Consider the following 22,118-nt stretch of genomic DNA (forward strand, 5'->3'; position numbering starts at 1 on the left):
TAAAAGATCCGGGCCAAGAGCTGCCTTAAGACAAAACACTTAGAGTCAATAACTTCAAACATCTTTCCTTGGTTGAATTGTAAACTTCAAGGATCCTCATAATACAATTTGGAATTTAGTTTTTGAAAGATCCTTGATTTTTAAGTATACAAAATCCATAAAAAATAAGAGAAGTCTGTATGTAATAATGGGAGATCATTATAAACTCCACCTTTACTTGGACTTGAATTCACAATATCTTCAATTCTTTAGTTATTTTTAGTTTTTTTATTAGTTTTCTTAGATTTAAATCAAAGTTCTTATGTTTTTAGTGAAGATTTGATGTAATCATATGCTTGGAGTTGTTTTAGAATGATTGTATTTTCAAACTAGGATGAATTTTATGAGAAAACACAAGTGCACTTCCAAGAAGGAACATAAGGTTGGTGCCAGGCTTGAAAAGACCAAGCCCAGCACCCTGGACTGGCGCCCAATGCCCCTGCTCCAAGTTGGGCACCCAACCTTCAAGCTCAACACTAAGGAAGTGGCGCCCAGCACCTTAATCCCATACCCATCGCCCAACTCTTCCATCACCAAGCCTAGCGCCTTCGTGCTTGGGAGAAGGCAAAGTGGGCTGGCGCCCAGCGCCCAAATCCAGAGCCCAATTCCAAGTGCAAATTTCACTCCCAATGATTCAAAATGTTTCAAAGTCCAGTGCCAATTCAAGGAGCCCAGCATCAAGACCAAATTCAACTCTCAGAAAGCTTCAATTCAATTTAAGATTTAAGATTTAAATGATTAGTTATCAATAACTTCTTCTAGAAAGATAGGATATGGTTTGTTAGGATTTAGATTACATTACATTTGAATTTGAATAGGTTGTTATCTTTCTTTTCGAGAGATAAGATTAGTTTTTAAATTTCAAAAGTTAGGAAGTTAAGATATAAATACGTGAACAAGGTTCACAAGAAGGATCGGAGATATTGGAGTCTACAGATCAAAACTCTTTAGTCTTAGGTTAATTTTCTTTCTACTATGAGTAACTAAACCTCCTCTGTTAAAGGTTAGGAGTTCTATTTTATTTTTATGGATTAATAATACAAGCGTTTTCTTTATTTTAATTCATGCTATTCTACTTTTTCAAAATTGAGTTTCGTTTTTCATATTTAATGATTAGAAATAACAGAAAATATTCTAACTTTGTTTTAGATTCTGTTATTACTTTAGAAAATTTAATATCAAAATTAGCTTGAAACTCTTTCTCATGGTTTTCAACTTGACTAGGAATAGTATTTTGAAAGTTGTGTGGTTTTAAATCGAAACCGTTCTTTACCTTTCTCTTAATTAGTTGACTAAAAAATTGACAATTAATTAAGAGAAATTAGATTGCCAAGAAATTGGAATTTAATTATAAAGGATTTGCTGTGAAAAGATTTTTGCATGAGTTTAGAAAAATCCAAAGTGTTGCTATTTCTAAGAATTTAACATCTGCGAAGCCTTTGACATCCTCCCTATTTTTGATTACCTCTCCAAAATTTCTAAGCTTTCTCTCATGTATAATAACAATCTTTTTAACTGTTCTTGCTTCTACTTCACTATCAAGATTCCTCTTACCAAGGTTTGATTGATCTGATTAGAGATTTAATTAGACGTTGCTTGATTCAATCCGTTAATTATCGTGTGAACGATATCCACTTACCGTGGTATTACTTAATACGATTTGGTGCACTTGCCAATATCCAAGCGTATTAGTTTTGGCTAATTAAGTTTTTGGTGCAGTTGTTGGAGATTAATTGAGATTGACAACAAACAAACATCCTGTTGAATTACTAACATAGATCTTGTTTTATTTTATTTTCTTTATTCCATTTAATTATTCTTTCCTTATTGTATTTTTCTTCTTTACTCCACACGGTACATTTGATTTCTTGTTGTTTTTGTGCATGCAAGGGGAAGAGGATTGTATTCTTTTCGATCTGAAAATTGAGAAGACGCTTGCACAAATAAGAAAGAGATCAAGAACTAAGAGAGGAGAGGTAGAAAGAATGGCAGAGGAGAAATCGTCCCAAACGTTAGGGACGATCTCGGATCTAAGCTCCATTTAAAGATTTATCGCTGGCCAATGAGTTGCTGCATGCATAAGGTGGGATTCAAATCCCTGATACTTTCTTAAGCGGATATGAGTGAGTTGACAACTCGACTAACTCAAGTTGGTTAATTGGTAGCTATATATTTTTTTTTTTTTGGTTTGCAATTGGTTGCTATATTTGTGAGTAACCAAAGCAAAAAAAAATAATTAGATGTTGATCAAGTTGTTGCAAGCTAGCCCACATCAAAGCTGGGCTTGCTGTGGGTGTTAAGCCCACTTACAACTGAGAGGAGACTATTTGGTAATTTGGGTGTGAGCTTGGAAACTGGTCGGCACTGTTTCCGTTATTGTGTGTTGGAAGCTCCAACTCGATGGCGGCTTTTCGGAGAATGATTAGCTTAGGATCGAACAGAACTTTGACTCCACCCTCTCTTCTCACTTTCCGCAGAGGAATCGCTTTCAAGCTCTTCGTTGGAGGTCTCTACTCTCAACTCTCAAAACCTCTTACTTGTTCTTTCTCTTGCTACTTCTCTATTCATTGGAGTTCTCTCGTTTTTGATCTCCTGCAACCCTATTTATATTATTTTCTTATTGATTTATTCATTTATTTTGATGAAGCGTCTGAAACCTGTCTTCCTGTATCACTTCTTTATATTAAGTGACTCCAATGTGAACCCATCCAAAACTAATTCACTGGTTTGAATAATTTGAAAACGAGATGATTGAACAACCATATGTTAATTCAATATAATTGTCAACTTACTTTGTGCAAAACAGGATGTGTATGTGAAAATTAAATTAGGAAAGTTAGAGTGTTTATTTCTTCATTTATTTTAAATGAATGTTCACTGAGTTGTATGTTGTCACTGTTATGTGTTATAGAATCATTTCCGTGTTCACTTTGTTGCTCAATGGGATCTAGCCATTCATCATCATCTTGTTTGGCAAACAATGGAACATCACATAACAAATCAATCTCAGGGCTTTATGCTGCTGTCAAAATATTGCCCATTATTGCTGTTTTCAACATCTAGTTAACTTGAATGCATGAATTTTGTGTTTTATTTTAGCTTTTGGGAAAGGGTCATTCATCGTTAGAATTGTGCTGCGCGGTTCATTATTTTGCAGGATTGTCTGTGCACACGACGGAGAAAGGATTGACTGATGCTTTCTCTGATTGCGGACAAGTAATTGAAGGTAGCTTCAGAATAAGAAAAATGCACTAACATTATTCATAGCTAGTATCTCATGGTTTAGGCTTCTGGAGTTGTGACTGTTTTAATTGTGTTTACAGCTAAAATTATAACAGACAGGGTATCGGAGAGATCTAAAGGGTTTGGGTTCGTCACCTTTGCTTCACGGGATGAGGCTGCGAATGCCATTTCACAGATGAATGGGAAGGTAAATTTATCAAACTTGCCACACACCTCTTCTGTTGTGGGAGGCTTAGAATTTAGTAGAGTGAAAATTGGCACTAAGTTTTTACATATTGCAGGCACTAAATGGCCGCGATATCTTTGTTGATTATGCGAAACCAACTTATTCCAAGAGTACTGGAATGCCCATTGCAAGAGGACCCCCTGAACTCCCCACAGTTGATAGTTGATTTTCCATATGAGATATTGTATTTGATGCAGCTGAATTAAGCCCACAATATTTTGCAGACCGAGTAGGTAGCATGTGCAGAACTGAGTATCTTTTAGGATCATGGATGCACACAATTACAACAATTACAAGAATTGCTCAGCAGAACAAAGTAATAGGTGAAGGATTTATGTAATAGAATACTGGCGTTTGGAGAAATTTTTTGGCCGTTTTTATGTTCTACTTTGATTTGATTAATTACATAGATATATAAATAAGGGCCATGGATTCCTTACTCCCACTTTTATGTGGGAGTATCATTAGCCAACACTAAAATAATTATAAAAAGAACCCTATTTTTTTGTTTTTAAAAAAATCAATAATTAGATATTGACCCTTTAATTACTTTTTTTTACACATTTTTCTTTTTTCTCTTTAATTTCAGATTCAACGTAGCGGTGAGGGTGAGACATTTGGTCTGCTAGGGTTTTTTTTCCCTCTTTCAATCACTGTAGCGGTGTAGCCATTCTCTCTTCCTCTCCCTCCGCAGTCTCTCTCGTTCGCTTCAGCCGCCGCCGCAACCCGCTTCAGCCGCTGCCGCAACAAGCTTCATCCGCCGCTGCAACAAGCGTCCGCCGCCGCGCAACCCGCTTCCCCTGCCGCCGCGCAACACGCTTACCCGCCGCCGCAACCTAATTTTCTATTAGGTGTCGTTTTTTCCCAATCTCTTGTATATGATATATTTTATTGTTAATTGTCCCTTTATGTGTTTTAATCTATGTTAATTGCTTTCATATTTTTTGTATAATTCAAATGTGCAGTTGTCCTTTAAGCTTTTGATTTTGTTCTTCAAAGTCTCGCCTATTTGTTTTTCTTAATATTATACAGTAATTTTCAATTCTCTTTGAAGACGTGTTGTTATGGCTTACGAATGAACTTGTGTCAATTTTATATGAGAAATAAAAGGTTCCACAGGTCTAGCATGCACACACAAGTGGTACTAAAGCTGCAAAGATAATTCTAAATTTTACTGACATTCAATTATATTTTTGTTTCTGAAGCAGTGTCTCTTTTTTGTTTTTGTCATATTAATTACAAACACAACAACACTACATAATTCAATTGAAATACTCATTGCTGTATATTTACTGGAACATTGAACATGAAATCATTCTCAATTGTATTAATGTTGATCACTGGTTTTAGAGTTCCAATAATTTAGAAATAGCGGTGATCTCAAAATGAAAATAATAATAACAAATATATAAAGTTGACTACATGTGTAATTTTGATTTAGTTAATTAGATCAGTTACTGTTCGAGTGCAAACTGAAAAGGTGTAATAGCATATAAAATTAAAGTATAATAATAAGACAATATTCATTAATTTTGAATCTTAGAGCATAACAAGTAGTTAATAAACAAAATATGAAAAAGTGTAGGAGAGGAAAGAGGCACACAAAACCCAACGGCTGCTGTGCATCTTTTAATTAAGGAGCTTCTGCCTCATCTGTTCTTGTTTTTTGAGGTAACCTTTATCTTGTATGCGGAAGATTGTCATAAGAAATTGCTTGTTGAGATTTGTAGCACCTGTATTTGTGTTTTTTTCCTTCTTTTTTGTTATTTAGAATGAGGCAATCCAAGCCACAAAATACTTACTTTTATTTAGCCTTTAGAAGTATTATAGAAATAACCTTTGGGGATTTTTGGTGCTGACTTTATCTTCTTCCAATCTCTGTTATACTATAATTTATTCAAGCAAAAAAAAAAAAAAAAACAAAAAACAAGAAATAAGGAGATTGACTTTAGTGAAAAATTCACTGTGGCTTGGGGTAATGTTTACGTACATACTTTTATGTTGTTGAAAATATCTAATTATCAATTCTTTCAAAAATAAAATAGTTTGTCTCAACTTGTTAGTATCTTTTAATATGTTCAGCCTTGTTTTTCACACATAAAGAAGAGTCTTGCTCCACTAGCTGACCTCATCTAGTGGGACAAGACTCTTCTTCTTATCTTCTTTCAAATTACTTAAGCAACTTATTTAAATAGTATTAGAAAATTGTTATTCGAATTAAAGACGATCTGTTGTCATTGTTGCTCTCTTGTATATTATGGATTCTCTTTCCTGTCATAGGGCAAGCTGCCAGATGTTTCCTAGAAAAACACATTGGGAGATGGATATTGTAGGAGCTAATTGTTTTCTTATTTTTTTAATTTTGCCTCTTTAATAAATCCAGTTTCACCAAAATGAATAAATAAGTAAACTACCTGATGTCTCCTGATATTTTTATCCTTTGTATCCAGAAATGTTGTTAGTAATAATGAAATTTGAAATTTTAAAGGTTTTATTGAAATTATATGTTTGTGATAACTACAAATTTAGATGTTATATTCTTGTCGAATCACAGAAAATTATATTTTACACACTGTTGAACTGTATCATGCTTGTTGATTTTACATTTATTTGACAAATGCAAAAGCAACTTATCACATATAAGAAGCTAATTAAGCATTCTTGTATGTCTTGTCTACTAGTAAAGTAGTATATACTTATATTCAGACATGTTTTTGTTTTGAGATGTAGTGGATTTGAGTACCATTTACTTTCTGGTTAATCTCATTTTAATTGAGCTTTCCTTGTAATTGTTTTTAACTTGATATTCTTTTTCTGCTGGATCATTTGACGTGAATACTTTATGCCTTCCAGCCTCTAAAGAAATAATTAGTTTTCCAGCTCCTGCCATATTAATTGTTTTTATTTTGGGTCTTAAACAGGCACAGGTAAGACAGCTAGGAGAACATAAAAGTGTCCACCGTGACTTAAATGTTGCATTTGGGAAGTGGGAATTCAGTCCTTTGGATTTGCAAAATCTATTTCCAACTAATGAAGGTTCAGCCCATATTTAGCAAGGAGATGACAATTTGATAGTGCCTGTTCAAGTGCAACGTTACAAGAATGAGCTGGTGAAAATTGGTTAACCTTTTTCTGTTTGGTACCGAAGATTGGTTATCTTAGAGAGTTTTTTTCTTTATATGATTGAATCTATACCTTATATAGCAGTTTTTTTATACAAGGTTTTGTGGAAACGCTACCTAAATAGCTATACCATTCAGAAGTTGGTTTTCTCTATATAGAAGTATATTTTGCATGACTCTACTGATTCAACCAAAGTCTTGAATTAGATAAAAGTAGTTGGCTAGAGACCTAATATTTTGAAACCAATTCTTAATTAAAAGATTGGTTCTTCTAATTTATTTCCTCCTTACCCTATTCTCGAATTTACATTTATATATCAATAACTTGGACTTTCATTGTACCTTAGTTAAAAACAATCAAGGCATCCTATTATTCCGATCCTTGGACATTAGCTTTCACTTGCATGTGATGTCGAACCAGTTGTAGAGGTGGAGTCTGGGTGTTCCACTTGGAGAGAGAGAAATCGATCCTTGGACATTAGCTTTCACTTGCATGTGATGTCGAACCAGTTGTAGAGGTGGAGTCTGGGTGTTCCACTTGGAGAGAGAGAAATCAAGGTCGTCAAGGATAAAATTTTAAGAACTAATTTGTTATTGGTGTCTTTTAGACATAATTATTAAATTTAATTTGACCAGACCGTTGAATGGTTAAATAATCAACTCGGTAAAAATCAGTTCAAATTTGGTCAAAATTAGTTAAAATTAGAAAAATTAATCTGGTCAAACTCAGTCAAATTATAAATACATATATAGTTTAATTCATTTTTAGTGTGTATTTGGTATTTTTTTGCATCATATATTAATAGTTAATTTTAATAACTGATTTTAATATACATATAATATAATTATTTTTTAAATTATATATTTTTTTTAAAAGCAAAAGAGCTCAACACAATTTAACCATTAAACTATAATTTTTTGTTTTTTATTATAATATATAACAAGTAATAATTAATAAAAATTTTGATTAACGGATATAAAATGTTCAACAAGGTTGTAGCACAAATAATTATAATAGAAAATTATACAAGGCAAGTTACATAAAAATAGAGGATCATGTAATATGTATTATGTATTATATTATTAATTATATTTTCTTTTTATGTAGTTGTCTTGTATAGTTATACAAAATTTATTTGCGTAATATTATTAATAGAAATATGAAATTTTTCATCTTTTTCCATGCATGATCTATTAGAGGTTAGAGTCTTAAGAGGGATATGGGTTGTGTGAAAATTTGTGCGCCATGTTCTCCTGGGTTTAAATTAAAATTTCTTAGGTAATGTTTTAAATTAAGTTTTTTAATTAATTTAAAGCTTCCTAATAATTAGATGTAAATACAGTGACAACGAAATTGTGCAAGTAAATGGTTTAATGGTTTACAACCGGATAAATGCTACTGTGTAAAAAGTAAAATGTTTTTATAGTTATAAAATATATATACTATACACATTTTTTATTTTAATAAAGAAGAGTTTATCATACACACGAACATTCTGCTTTGTACAAATAAACACTCTGTACAAATAAAGAAAATGGAACGAGATGAATAGAAAGTTGATCTAACAGCAAGTCCATGAAACTTGAATGGAAATATTTGTGTAAGCTTCTTCGATAATTGGTGTATCAGAACTGCTCTTGATTCACCTAAAAAACAAGTCAAGTAATAAAAAAAGCAGCCAAGCCTGATTTTAATATTCAATTCCTAGTTACTTTTTATCCAATTAAAAATTTAAGATATACTAATTATCTAACACTTTATTGAACAAGAACCAGCATAATACAGTTAGTTTTACATAAGATCCATCAATCAGATAATCACATAAAACACAGTCATAAATACCAGCAAATAAAACACTAAACAGGTGGAACTACATGACTAATTATTACCAAGCCTAGCTGGTTCTATTCATAATCATTAGCTAAAAACTCAGGCAGATATGAACAGAAAAATACAGAAATTAAGCATGATAAAGTGAAAATCAAGTCATCATCATACTAGTTGCAGGCTTGGAGAGCAACCACTATGAAACTGGGCCATTGAGGACAGGGACAATTTCAACTCCAAGCCAAACAAAAGAAAATAGATACTCAATCACAATGTTAATAATCTAATTTGCATAAACACATGAAAAGGCTAAGAATTGTGTTTTAAACATAATGATACACTAATGTGGTAGGACAATGTCAGATACAAGAATCAAGAACAGCATAATCCTAAGCCAAGTAATCGCTTGACAGTAATAAAATATAATACAAACATAATAGATTGAATTAACATGCAACAACTTCTATGAATATGCTATAATATCTTCTGAACTTGAACCCTAGTCCATGCATAATAATGGCATAGCAATGTTTCTCAACAACAAATGTAAACGGTTTTGCAAAATTTTTATCTTCCACCGACAAAAAACATAACTAGTCAAAATTGCTAAAACTAATCAATGCTATCTGAAAGTAAGAAAAACATAACTCTCTGAAGTGCTAAAATTGCTAAAACTAACCAATGCTATAATTCCACACATGTTAAAAACCCAGCAATACTTTTATATATTTATTATTGTTATTTTCATTTTCATTTTGAGATAACATCTATTTCTAGATTATGAACTCTAAAACCAGCGATCAACATTAATACAATCTTCATGTAGTATTGTTGTGTTTGTAATTAATATGACAAAAACAAAAAAGAGACACTGCTTCAGAAACAAAAATATAATTGAATGTCAGTAAAATTTAGAATCATCTTTGCAGCTTTAGTACCACTTGTGTGTGTATGCTAGACCTGTGGAACTTTTTATTTCTCATATAAAATTGACACAAGTTCATTCGTAAGCCATAACATGTCTTCAAAGAGAATTGAAAATTACTGTATAATATTAAGAAAAACAAATAGGCGAGACTTTGAAGAACAAAATCAAAAGCTTAAACGACAACTGCACATTTGAATTATACAAAAAGTATGAAAGCAATTAACATAGATTAAAACACATAAAGAGACAATTAACAATAAAATATATCATATACAAGAGATTGGGAGAAAACGACACCTAATAGAAAATTAGGTTGCGGCGGCGGGTAAGCGTGTTGCGCGGCGGCAGGGGAAGCGGGTTGCGCAGCGGCGGAAGATTGTTGCGCGGCGGCGGAAGCTTGTTGCAGCGGCGGATGAAGCGGGTTGCGGCGGCGACTGAAGGGAACGAGAGAGACTGCGGAGGGAGAGGAAGAGAGAATGGCTACACCGCTACAGTGATTGAAAGAGGGAAAAAAAACCCTAGCAGACCAAATGTCTCACTCTCACCACTACGTTGAATCTGAAATAGTGAAATTAAAGAGAAAAAAGAAAAATGTGTAAAAAAAAGTAATTAGAGGGTCAATATCTAATTATTGATTTTTTTAAAAACAAAAAAATGGGGTTCTTTTTATAATTATTTTAGTGTTGGCTAATGATACTCCCACATAAAAGTGGGAGTAAGGAATCCATGGCCATAAATAAGTCCGTTAACTAATTATATATATCTTTTCAATATTAAATGAAACATTACAACAAAAAATTAGTTTTTTTTTTATCGTCTAATTATGGGTAAATAATTAAAACCGCACCCAATTTTTAAAGATGACAACAAAAATAACCTTCACTTCTTGATAAAGACAGGAATATACTCAAAATATCATAAAAAGTAATAAAAATAAAAATATTATTTTATAAGTAGCAAACGATTTTAATTTTTGACAAATCATTTATGAATTTGATCCAAAATTTTGTAACAATAATATATTTAGATAATTATTTAAAAAGTATATAAAAAAGAGTAAAAAATTTGATATTTATTTTTTTTATTTGTCAAAAGTATTCTTGGTTATTGATAAAAAAATATAAAAGAAATTACTTAGCATAAAATCACTAAATTTTAAGAATAAAATTGTCTTATTTTTCTAATTATATTTAAAAAAAATCACATCAATATTCAATCTTTAAAATATTTTTTACAAATATATATTTAATGTTAGGTATTTTTATGAAATTGAGAATATTTTTATCTTTAATAAAAATGATGATAGTTTTGTTAGGGCTTTAAAAATTATTAAATTAGAAACGATTTTTGTAATTTATTCTCTAAATATATAACCAATTTGTGAATTCAAACTTTTCTATGCATGCTGCATGCACGGGCTTAATAGTAATACAAATAGAAACTTAATTACTTGATTTTTAGATACCTTTTTTTTCTTTCATGAAAATTCAAAAAAAATGTTCAAACGCCGTCTGTGGGGATCGAACCCACGACCACGTGGTTAAAAGCCACGCGCTCTACCACTGAGCTAAGACGGCAGATATGTTTCAATGAGATTTATTTTTTTAACTATTAATTTACTATTGAAGCCCGAAAATATCATATACAAGTTTAAAACACGTAATTTTAAGCATGAGGACATATTTGGTTTAAGTGTGAGGAGGTTTAATAAACTCTAATTTTATGGTTTATCTTATGCTAATTTAGGGTGGTTTTATCAACTTATCACACACTTATTCTTTGAAATTGTCATGTTTTTGTGATTTCTTTGCGATTGAGCTTAAATGATAAAAGTATGTTTTTTGAAGTTTAAATCGGTTGATTTTATTTCACTATTTCATCCCATCGGTGCCCTGATGTGTGCGTTTAATTGTTTCATGTCATATAGGTCAAAAAATGGCATAAAAAGTGAAGAGGAAGCATATTAGAGTGAGGAATTATGAAAAAAAATCGAAGCTTGGAGTGCTGGCTCGTCTGCGTACGCAAGCATAGTATGCGTACACATACTGGAAAAAACATTTCTCATTAATGAGAACACGTGACCCGCAATTTCTGAGGGTTTTGGATCCCATTCCAAGCCCAATTTAATTCCAACTGAAGGGAAATTGATAGAGGGTCAACCAAGTTACAATACACAACATCGACAATGGAGAATTAAGTAGTTTTAGAGAATTTTGTTCTTTATTTTCTAGAGAGAAAAACTCTCACTTCTCTCTAGGATTTAGTGCATTTTGATAATCTCTTGTAGAAATTCTGAATTGAAGCTTGTTCATTCTAGTTTATTAGTCTTAATTTTAGTTTCTTTAGCTCTAAGTTTGCTTACTTTCATTGTTATTGTTATGTCTTCTTCTAGTTCTCTTTTGTTTCTCACTTGTGAACCTTGTTGATCTTGAGTTTTCATTAATGCATTGATATTTTTCATGTTTTATGGTTTTGATTGAGTTATTTCTCTTGATAATTGTTAGTAGGTATTTTTAATTTCTAGTTAATTTTGCAATTTAGTTATGTGTTTAGCCTTTGTACACCAAGTGTTTGACAAAATATTTTTACCAATTATGGAGTAGTTTCTCATACTCTTGGCCAAGGTAAAGGAGATTGAGTGACCTTGAGCAAGGTTTTAAGAACCAGACCGGTCATCGAACTGCTCTAGTCACTAATTCACGAACTGCTCTAGTCACTAATTCACTCGTTCACTAGTCTAACCAGTCTAACCGTGGTTCAACCGAAAAAACCGTTTTAAAATAAAATAATAAATAAATTATAAATATACATCCTAAAATATAATTATAGCTTTTGGTGAAGATTTTCCTACTAATCTAGTACAGTCAACAAGCACCAAACTAATAAGATGTAAAACTGATTTCACTCCAAAATGGCTTCTTCTTCTAAACTAACATCAAGTACCAAACTAACATCAAGTGAAATGGCTTCTGCTTCGTGTTTGTCCAATCCAAAATTCCAAATATATTTCTCAATTGATTTAGTGCAGCAATCTGAAATAAGTTGTAAACATATTAATGAGTGTTTACACAGATCAAGTTTCCATCTCAAACCAATAACAACTTTTAGAGTAATGAATATCATGCTTTTGAGCACAAAGTTATGTGGCTTTGCTTGACTAAATGCTGATTCATGAAAACAAGAGACTAAACAGAGCCAAGAATCAAGAACAATCCGCATCCAGCAACAAACATTATAAAACAAGCATAAAGTAACCACACTAAACCTGAAATCAATAAAGATAAACAAAAATAAAAAAATTTCAATAATGATTTGATTTCTAATTTTTGCAACAGCAAGAAAATTTCAACAAAAATTTTAGAAACTGAAAAACAGCAGTAGCACAAAATCAATGAGGAGAAGCACAAAACCAGTAAAACACTATCAGAGCCATCGAGCAATTATAAACAGCCACAGCACAATGAAAAATAAAAAATATGAACCAGTAAAAAAGCCTAAGTCACAGAAATTATAAACAGCTACAGAAATCAATGAAAAATAAAAAAGTATAAACCAGTAAAAACAGTCTAAGCCACAGAAATTAAAAACAGCCACAGCCACATCCCATGAGCAAATATGAAGAAAAAAGTTAGGAGCCATCAGCAACTGGTGAACCAGTAAAACACTATCAGAGCCATCGAGCAATTAGAAAACACTAAAACAGAGTAAAAGAGTAAGTATTAGGTGTTCTGGTTAATACAAATGATATGACAGAGTAAGTTTATTTTAATAAACATGATTTAACAGAGTAACAGAGCAATCAGAAGTTCAAAACCATACGATACAAATTTGCAAATTTGTAAAATTTCAACCATCAGCAACCAGCAAAATCAAGAGTACAAGACAGATCCATCAACAACAGGAAATTACAATTTACAAAACATTCAGAACCAAACTTCAAACCAAGACCGAAGAAGAAGAATTGAAGAAAAATGGAACAAAAATTGAAGAAGAATACCGAAGAAGAAGACCGAAGAACAACAATTTCGAAACTTCAAACCAAGAAGACCGAGCCCTCAGTGAAGATGAAGATGAGAAGCCACTAACCTGGGTTCCGTGCCGAGAAGCCAGCAAAGATGAAGAGGACGTGCCGAGCAACTGGGTTCTGGACACGGAGAAGAGGAAGAAGCGGCGGCGCTGACGACCTGGGACCGGCGGCGGCTAAGAAGGGCTAGGGTTCCCTTTGCTTCAGAGTTCAGAGTTCTCCAGTCCAGAGTGTGAGTGAGACGAATGAATTGGGGGAATAAGGGGGGTTGGTTCACACTTCATGGATCTGTTTCTTTTTTTTTTTTTTTCAAATAAAAGCCGTTTTATTCGAACCGGCCGGTTATCAGTCCGGTCCAATCAACCGGTTCTTGGCCGATTCGACGGTTTTTGAACGATTTTTTTTCCAACGGTTTTGAATAGTGGATCGAACCGTTTGTAGCGCCGGTTTTTAGTTAAACTGGTTTGATTGGCCAGTTCGGTCCGATTTTCAGAACCATGACCTTGAGTCATTGGATCTAAGTGGATTGAAAATTTGGATTCCTTGTTAATCAATTTGATATCCATTAACACTAACCTACTACTATGTTAATTAGTAGTTAGGTTGGGACTTATGGTTGATATTGATTAGCTTATTTGAATTACTTTAAGCATAGAAGTAGACTTGATGGGGTTGGCTCTTCTTAATTGTCAATATATGGTTGTTAGACAAGGATCACACCTAGCCAAGAGTTCTTTTGCACATAATTGAGACACCAAAAATCTCAATTGTTTAATTCTTGCTTTAGTTGCTTTCAGTAGTTTAACTAGTTCTAGAATATAATTAGATTCATATCCTGCCTTGATAAATTGCTATTTAATTAGACATTGCTTGCTTATTTAGATTTAGTTTCTTGTTAATTAAGTTTCTTACATGTCAAGCTTATTAGTTCAATTTCTTGCTTATGCCTTTCAACCCCAGAATTCTAATCAACTTTAATTCACACGCTTGTCCATTCTCTTGAGGACGACCCGGGAGTAATACTCTCGGTTATTTTCGTTGGATTGAACCTGTGACAACCATATTAAACTTTGATTGCGAGAGTTATTTGTCGGTTGGGACTATACTAGCAACGGGATTACTTTGTAAAATTCCTAACCGGCGAATTCCCTCCCATCAATACCTATTTTAGTTTTGCTCTGTAATATGAGTCACTAATTCTCTCTGTTAAGGGAATGAGCTCTGTGAAATTCTAATGAATTTATTATTTTTTTTCTCTTCTAAATTCATGCATTGTTATTCTAAGAGAGAGTTTATGTTCTTCACTACAAGGATTCAATTTTATTGAAAAATAGTTTGAATCTCACTTGATTTTCATGATTAACTTGGGAAAGTAATCATAGAAATTGAGTTTGAAAACTTCTTTCTCACAATTCTTATTATTCTTGATCTGAATTTGATAAGTGATATTGAATCAACCTTATCTAGATCTTGAGAATTGTGTGGTTTATGACCAGAGAGTATGCTTCATCTCTTTTCATGAGCAATTGATCAAAAAATTGACAATTAATTAAGAGAAATTGAATCACCAAAAAATTAAAATTCAATTAGTTATGATTTGTCAGAGATCATTCTTTGTATAATTGAGAAGGAAGTGAGAATCATTGATCTTGGGGAATCCACATCTCCAAACCTTAACCTCTTTATTCAAATTACTCTCTCAGTCATTTAATTGCTTTATTTTAATTCATGTCATTTACTACTTTCCTCTAATTCTTGTCAATTAATTATTCTTTTTTAATTTCCAGCTTTCAGTTAATTACTGTCAATTGATTACTCTCAGTTTATTACTTCAATTTACTGTTTTCCTTCTTTTGCTTCATTTACTTATGCTCGTTTAGTTGCTTTCCTTTAATTTCATTAGTGTTTCATTTAATTGCTTTAATTTCTACTAGATCGTTTCTTTCAATTATATCTTTATTTTGCGCACAATCCTTAACCACATTTTGAATCTTTTAACTAGACTAATTTATTAATCATTGTTGCTTAATCTGTTAATCCTCGTAGAAACCATAACCCATCATGGTATTATTTGATACGATTCGTATACTTGCCAAATTGTGGATTTGCTTAAATCCGCATTGTAACATTCAATCTTCAGGTTTAAAGAGAGCTGCTAGGCTTTATGCTGCAAGTTGGGTTCATGACATTGGTCCTGATCTTCGGCCAGAACATTATAAGAAGGATGAAATGACCGAAGAACATAATGGTGAAAAGAAACCTGCTACAGGAAAAGAGCCTTCAACACTGGAGGATCTTGGTACCATCTCTGTCCAAAGTTTATATCAACATCATTATCCAGCTTGGAATCTGATGGCTTGCCAAAACTAAGATTACAATTACATACCAGTTTCTAGTTGTTGTAATTGAGTGAATTATTTACACTATATACATAATCTGTTCTTGTAAATTAATGAATTATCCCTCAGAGGGAAAAATTCATAGTGCTTAGAAGCCTAATATACCAAGAGAGATTTGTTATAGTAATCAATGATGCTTTTGAGTATTAGCTGAAAGGAGCTGCAGGTTTAAACAAATAAAAGAAAAGAACGATCTTCAATAAACATTAACTAGCGAGCCCTCCCTTGCTTATTCAGCGTTAGAACTCTCTGCTCTTGCTATAATTGCAAATTTGAAATGGAGAAGAAAGAAGATTCCAAAACTCAAGAAGATGCTGATGTGCCCAAAAAATTAACTTGAAATTTCTTGTATCAAGCATTATGTTATTTTTCACTTTCATTTACGCTTAGGCACCCAGCTTTGCAGAAATTGGTAACTTTTCCTTGAACTAAAGGTTTTGATGTACATTGTACGGAACTGATATAATTAAGCATTCCGAAATACTTGGTGTATTTTGGTACCAAAATCCAGTGATGCTCCTGAGTTTTTGTTCTTGCAAATTTGGTACTTACTTTAAAATTTTCTGTGCTCATTTATGTTAAATTTGTTAATAAAATGGTTGCATTGGGATATATTGATGCCGTGCTACTTTAACAGCTATATAAAATGGTATATTGTCTGTGGTTGTGTGGATTTATTATTAAATAACTGTTGACAAAGCCGTCATTTGCAGAGGATTGCACATTATGCCAAGGATTACAGAAATCTAAGTGGTTTATGAGTATCATCTTGTATGTAAATTCATTTATTTGCAAGTAATCGCATCTTCAAACCATGATCATCTTGTAATTTGTGATTATGAGCTTGGTCATCTGTGCGAACATCACTGGAAAATATAATCAGTGTAAGTTTCATAAACTAGGATGTTGCCATTGCTTTGTTTTGCAGAGAAAATGATCACAGGGAAAGGTTCCAAAAGAGTAATTATGAGATTTCCATAACTCTGGAAACCTTCTCCTTCCCTTCCAAATCTCAACTCACAAACACCCGTAAGATACTCGAGTTTACGTGTCAGAAGATGATTTAATAAGGTCAGCCTTTTTTGTGTTTGTTTATGGATTATGTTTTATTGTATCCTTACTCAATGCTAATTACTGTAAATTTTTGGCAGCATGAAACTATTTGATTCGCTTGCACATTCTCAAACTTGATCCCATATTTTGCTTTGAGATGTTATGGCAGACATGAGATTCCAGGTTGAATAGTTTGGTTTCATTGTGGAGGCTGAGAATACTGAAAATGATGACCCTGCATAGTGTGCAACATCTGAGATACAAAATTTAAGGCCCCACCAAATATTGTTACCCTATATATACTATATCTTGTGGATGGTAAGCCATTAAACCTGCTGTTGTATCTGGCATCTACTACAGTCCAGCTCGAAATTATTGGAATATTTTATCTATTTTAGGTAGGAGTCTAATTAATAGATTTTCTTTTTATAAAAATTTGAATTTTGATAGGCTTATCTATATTGTGGGTGGGGATTCTGTTTTATATTCACTCCTGTATGATAAGCTAATCTTTTGAAGCACATATTGTGACAATGGAGGCATAATCTAAGAGATTGACATGTCATATATTTTGTTGTTCTGAGGCAACATTCAATTGAGACATAATGAACGTGATGACTCACATGGTATTTTTCTTCTCCCATTTCCCCTTTTTATATTGTCAACTGTTAGATTTTATACATAGATATATGCATAATCATATTACACCTGCAGATCAAATCCTTTGATTTCTTTCACTGGCCATTATGTGGAGGCTAATGATAAACACCACATGTATATATTTGGGGACCCTCCTTCCACTTGCAGGGTCAGTTTTAAGACAACTGAGAGAGACATAAGAAAATGGAGGCCTTCTTAAGCAGATGTTAATGGCATCTTGTTTCTAAATCTATATGGGTCCCCATTGATCACTTGACACTGTATTTGATTACTCGTAAAGGTGTTCTGCACTCCTGTCATTCTTTTGCATAATTAACCGTTGGATTTTGCTAATGAGTATCTTAAAGTTTATGTTTGGAAAATGTTTCATGATAAAAATATAAAACAGTAGATAAAATATCTATCTCAAATAAATTTCTCTGTTTTTGGTCTATTTAAATATGAGTTTAATTTTAATGCACAATTGGATAAAGTATTTTACATAATTATTTATTTATATATGTAGATGACTTTTTAAGTAATGTATTAAAAAATTAGTTATTTTTGTTGATATGATAATACCTTATTGGTTGTATGTATAAAACTTTTTAACATTGACCATGTATAAAAATTAAATTCCAAAAACATAGCGACAATAAGAATAATTTTTTTGTTTAATTTTTTTTATATTTATCTATGTCTTTGCATTTATGTCCTGAAATAATTATCAAGTATGGCCTAAAACACTTGTTAAGTTTTAAAAGTGAATATATTTTTATAGATGATGTAATTTAAAAGAATAAACTACCAAATTATTTGAGGCTATTTTAGCGGTAATATTTTTCAGAGACTTTTTTGTTAGTGGTTGTATTTTTTGGGTATCAAATTAGTAATTAACTCAATTTAAAATTTTAAAATTAGCTATGCTTTCAATGCCATTATAAAATTAAAAAAGTTTATTATTGAGTACCTATTAAGTACTGTATTGGTTTTGGTTAGTAATAAAAACCTTTATATTTTAGAAGCATGAGTTGTTTGTAGTTGCATTTTGATCATGTTGCCACTTATGAAGCCACTGTTCAAACACAGTGATCTATTCAAGATCCTCCCTCCTCCCCTTTGGTCCTCAAATATTTGATTATTATTTTTTCTTCCTGTGTGGTAGAGGCAGTGGTGAAGACTTGTAGCAGGTGGATATTTTGTTCTGTGGAGGGAATCATTTGATAAAAGAAAGAAGCACTTAATTGAGGGGTCACATCCTCTGATCCTCATTTATCTTTAACCACCTATTTGTCGTCTATAGAAGCGGTTAGTTGTACGGCAGCTAAAACTTCTTAGTTCTTAGACAGTGAAGTGACCTTCCTTTACCTGAAATTTGGAACAAATAAGACGCACTTCAGTGTCTAAAGACGCACGAGGGTGGAACAAATAAGACAGAGGAGAGCCTTGTCTATGTAAATCCTTATCCCATATTTGTTACACAATATTGAACATATCCATAATGTTCGGTTTGTTAATTGTCTCACTGTAGAAATCTATCTAAAATATTAGAAAGTGCAAATTAATTTGGAGTAATCAAAATTATATTCTAGGGTTAATTTCTTATTCAATAAGAAATTATGTTTGTCACCAAAAAAAATTAGTCACCAAAAAAAAATAAGAAATTATGTTTGTCAATAAGACAAACGTAATTATTTCTGCTTTTATTGTTTTAATTTCCTTGCATTTTCTATTTTGAAATATTTAGCAAATACGGTTAAAGATTTTTTTTTTAAATTTTATTTTGTTTGACAAATTTTTTTAAAATAAAAATACTAGAAAAATAAAAAATATCTTTTTTAAAAAATTATAATTCTCATTTTTTAATGTTTTTTATTTTAGAAAAATTATTATTATATTCAAATATAATTGATTGATACAAATTTTTTATATAAGATATTTAAATATTAAATTATATTTTAAAAAAATATATTTTAAAAAAGCATTTAAAAAATATCTTTCGTCCAAACAAGATCAATATATTTTTTTGTCACGGAGTGAAGCCAAGTTGATCAAATTCAAGTTGGGTGATAATATTACAAGGGTCCATCTAGTGTACAGATGCATTTTGGTACAAATTTACAGATTTTTGTTTTTATTTGGTTTAAAAGCGTATCACTAAAAATGTTGCTTAAAGAGAAAGTGTTACCCTTAATCGTTAACTTGGCTCTGATACCAATTTTACTCTTCATATTTTACTTCGAATAAGTTTATAATTTGTATAATTTGTAAATTCATAAAAAATGTTGACCATTTCTACTAGTATTTATAATTCTGATTTCATTTGTGTAGTTTTTTTTTTAATCTTGTTTTAGTTTATAATATTCTTTTTTGCAAGGATTATTGTATATAAAATCTTTTATCTGTTTGTCTTTTTCTTTAATATAATTTTTCAAATCTTCAAAAACTTCTTTTATTTCTACACTTTCTGTTGTTTCTAAATATCTTTTTAATTTTTCAACCTCATTCTCCATTTTTTCTTTCAACAGCTTTAATTCTTTTAAGTCATAATATGATTTTCCAGGCATTTATAAATTTTTTAAGTTTAACTCCAACTTGTTTATATTTATTCTTATTTCTATCCTTTTTATTATAAGGTCATCAATTTCGATCTGAAGATTATTTAATTCCCTTTTATACTCCTTTATTTTACTTTTTAATTTTTTCGCTTTTTTTCTTTTTATTTTATTTTCTGGTCTTTCAATCTTTGTATGCTTCATTATTTATGATAGAATTTCTGCAATTTCTATCATCGCTTCATCACTATTTTCTAGAGATTCTATTAATTTTTCTAGCTCTTCAACTTCTCTTTTTAACTTGTCATAGATTATTTTTAGAGCTTCAAATGCTCTTTGATTTATTTCAGAAAACTGCAAATAATTCAAACGATTTTCTCTTTCAAAGAGCTCTTGTTTCTTATCTTGATAAGTTACATATATTTCTTCTTTATTTATTGTCATAATTTAGTATTTAGGGTTTCATTTAATTTTTCGACCTTTTTTGTTAATTCTTTTATTTCAGAATTTTCTTCTTTAATCTTTAACTTAGATAAACTTAAAGGGCTATTAATTTTAGATTCTCTTATTTGAAAATTTGATGAAACCAATTTTTCTGATGGTTCTTTTAATAATAGAACTGAGTTTTCAATAGCTTTATATTTTGGTATTTCTGTTTTTACAATTTTCTGAAATAGTTCATCGACATAAATTCTTTCTCTGTTTTTAAATATTATACTATGATGACTATTTGTTAAAGCATAATTTATTGCATATGTTATTGAAAATGGTTCATCATCTTGTTCCATTAGATTCTTTCTATGAAATTTATAAGCCAAACTTATAGATCTTCCAAGATTTTCAGTTGATAAAGGTATAGCATATCCAAGATGGGCATTAAATTTAACATTTACGTTTGCCAAATTTCCATGAACAATTCCAATTATTTGATCTATCGGGTCATCAGTAATTCTTTTGTCACAGATTGCTAAACTTATTGGTGAATTAATTCCTTTCATATATGTAGATTTGATTAAGACTTGTATAGTACTAATATGAATCCATCCAATTTTAGATCTTTTTTGTTGATCCTTAATTTTCTCAATCTGTTTACTTAATTCTTCATTATTTATCAAAGCTATTTCAAGTTCTCCATTAGCAGATTTTATCTTTATAGGAGCTTCAAGTTGAATTTTTCCATAGTATATTATATTTTTTCTATTAAAAACTTCTTTTAAAAGATTTTGTTTATTAAAATTTTTATTTGATTTGAGATTTAATTCTGTTTTTAGAACAGCCTGCTTTTTATTATCTAATAAAGCAGTTAATCTATAATAATCAGATTCTTCTGTTAATTCTAAACTTTCTAAATAATTCATAATTGAAAGACTAGAATGAAGATGTACCTTTCTGGAGAAAAACTTCCTTTATTCAGTATATTTTACATAAGGGGTTTTTATCTCCAGAGGGGAGATTGTAGATACTAACTCCAGAAGGGAGTTTAGAACTATTTTTTCCTAAGGGGATTCTTCCTCAGACTATAGAATCGCCTCGGCAGCTTCCTCCTTGCTCTCCTAGCATATGAGTACTCTTAGCCTCCTGCTTCCTATTGTCTGATGCCTTTACAATTGCCTAAGCAACCTATTTATAATAGTTGGGTTTGATGGACAATTCCCATCCTTACCCTTCTTATGACGTCATTGCTTACGTCATTGTTTGTTCTCTTTCACCAGCTACATTGTTGGTGCTCTATGACCTAAGTGCTTACGTCACTATGCAATAATGTTGAGAGATGCTTCAGATGCGCTGTCCTCTTCTTTTATCATGTGACCGTCAGATGCATTGTCTTCTTCCTTCATCATGTGAGTTGATTCCGTTTCATTATTGCTTTCTTCAGATATCTCTGAGGCACATAGCTGGCACTTGTGGTCTTCTCTGTCTTTTATCAAATAGCAGAGATTCCTCTTTATCCTTTCAGGGAGCTTTTCTAAAAGTCCAGATAAGTTGTAGAATGCTGATTCAAATTCCACCAAGAGTCTCATCTCTCTTTCTTCAATTTCATTTCTTTTACTGGACACAAGCA

The 22,118-nt window shown here is 31.6% G+C and overlaps 1 protein-coding gene, 1 long non-coding RNA gene and 1 other non-coding gene across 7 annotated transcripts; 1 reads left to right on the top strand and 2 right to left on the bottom strand.

Moving 5' to 3' along the window:
• Nucleotides 1–2,386: 2,386 nt before the first annotated feature.
• On the top strand, nt 2,387–6,923 carry LOC107604650 (small RNA-binding protein 11, chloroplastic). Of its 5 annotated transcripts, none has more exons than XM_088489330.1 (7): nt 2,387–2,545; nt 3,197–3,265; nt 3,363–3,469; nt 3,564–3,831; nt 4,098–4,359; nt 5,089–5,179; nt 6,430–6,923. In XM_088489330.1, the coding sequence occupies exons 1-4, from the start codon at nt 2,440–2,442 to the stop codon at nt 3,672–3,674; spliced, it is 393 nt and encodes a 130-aa protein (XP_088345456.1). In that variant the 5' UTR covers nt 2,387–2,439; the 3' UTR covers nt 3,675–3,831; nt 4,098–4,359; nt 5,089–5,179; nt 6,430–6,923. The 5 variants fall into 5 exon arrangements, with proteins under 5 accessions (XP_088345456.1, XP_088345455.1, XP_088345454.1 ...); XM_088489329.1 differs by having other exon boundaries at nt 5,094–5,179; XM_088489328.1 differs by having other exon boundaries at nt 4,098–5,179.
• A 1,113-nt stretch (nt 6,924–8,036) lies between these two features.
• Nucleotides 8,037–10,081, bottom strand: LOC148562107 (uncharacterized). Its single transcript, XR_015885779.1, has 2 exons — nt 9,684–10,081; nt 8,037–8,277 (listed from the first exon to the last, which is right to left on the bottom strand). It is a non-coding gene; the product is annotated as an uncharacterized LOC148562107 (long non-coding RNA).
• Nucleotides 10,082–10,891: 810 nt separating this feature from the next.
• Nucleotides 10,892–10,963, bottom strand: TRNAK-UUU (transfer RNA lysine (anticodon UUU)). Its single transcript has one exon. It is a non-coding gene; the product is annotated as a tRNA-Lys (tRNA).
• Nucleotides 10,964–22,118: the final 11,155 nt, after the last annotated feature.

Source organism: Arachis ipaensis, chromosome B6, assembly GCF_059453495.1.
Source record: "Arachis ipaensis isolate K30076 ecotype BB chromosome B6, ASM5945349v1, whole genome shotgun sequence".
NCBI classification, from domain to species: Eukaryota; Viridiplantae; Streptophyta; class Magnoliopsida; order Fabales; family Fabaceae; genus Arachis; species Arachis ipaensis.

Bases quoted from the DNA above. Each gene is read 5' to 3' on its own strand.
- LOC107604650 (XM_088489328.1), top strand. From the start codon at position 2,440: ATGGCGGCTTTTCGGAGAATGATTAGCTTAGGATCGAACAGAACTTTG. The intron at 2,546-3,196 runs GTCTCTACTCTC...ATTATTTTGCAG, and splicing joins TTTCAAGCTCTTCGTTGGAG to GATTGTCTGTGCACACGACG. The intron at 3,266-3,362 runs GTAGCTTCAGAA...TTGTGTTTACAG, and splicing joins TTGCGGACAAGTAATTGAAG to CTAAAATTATAACAGACAGG.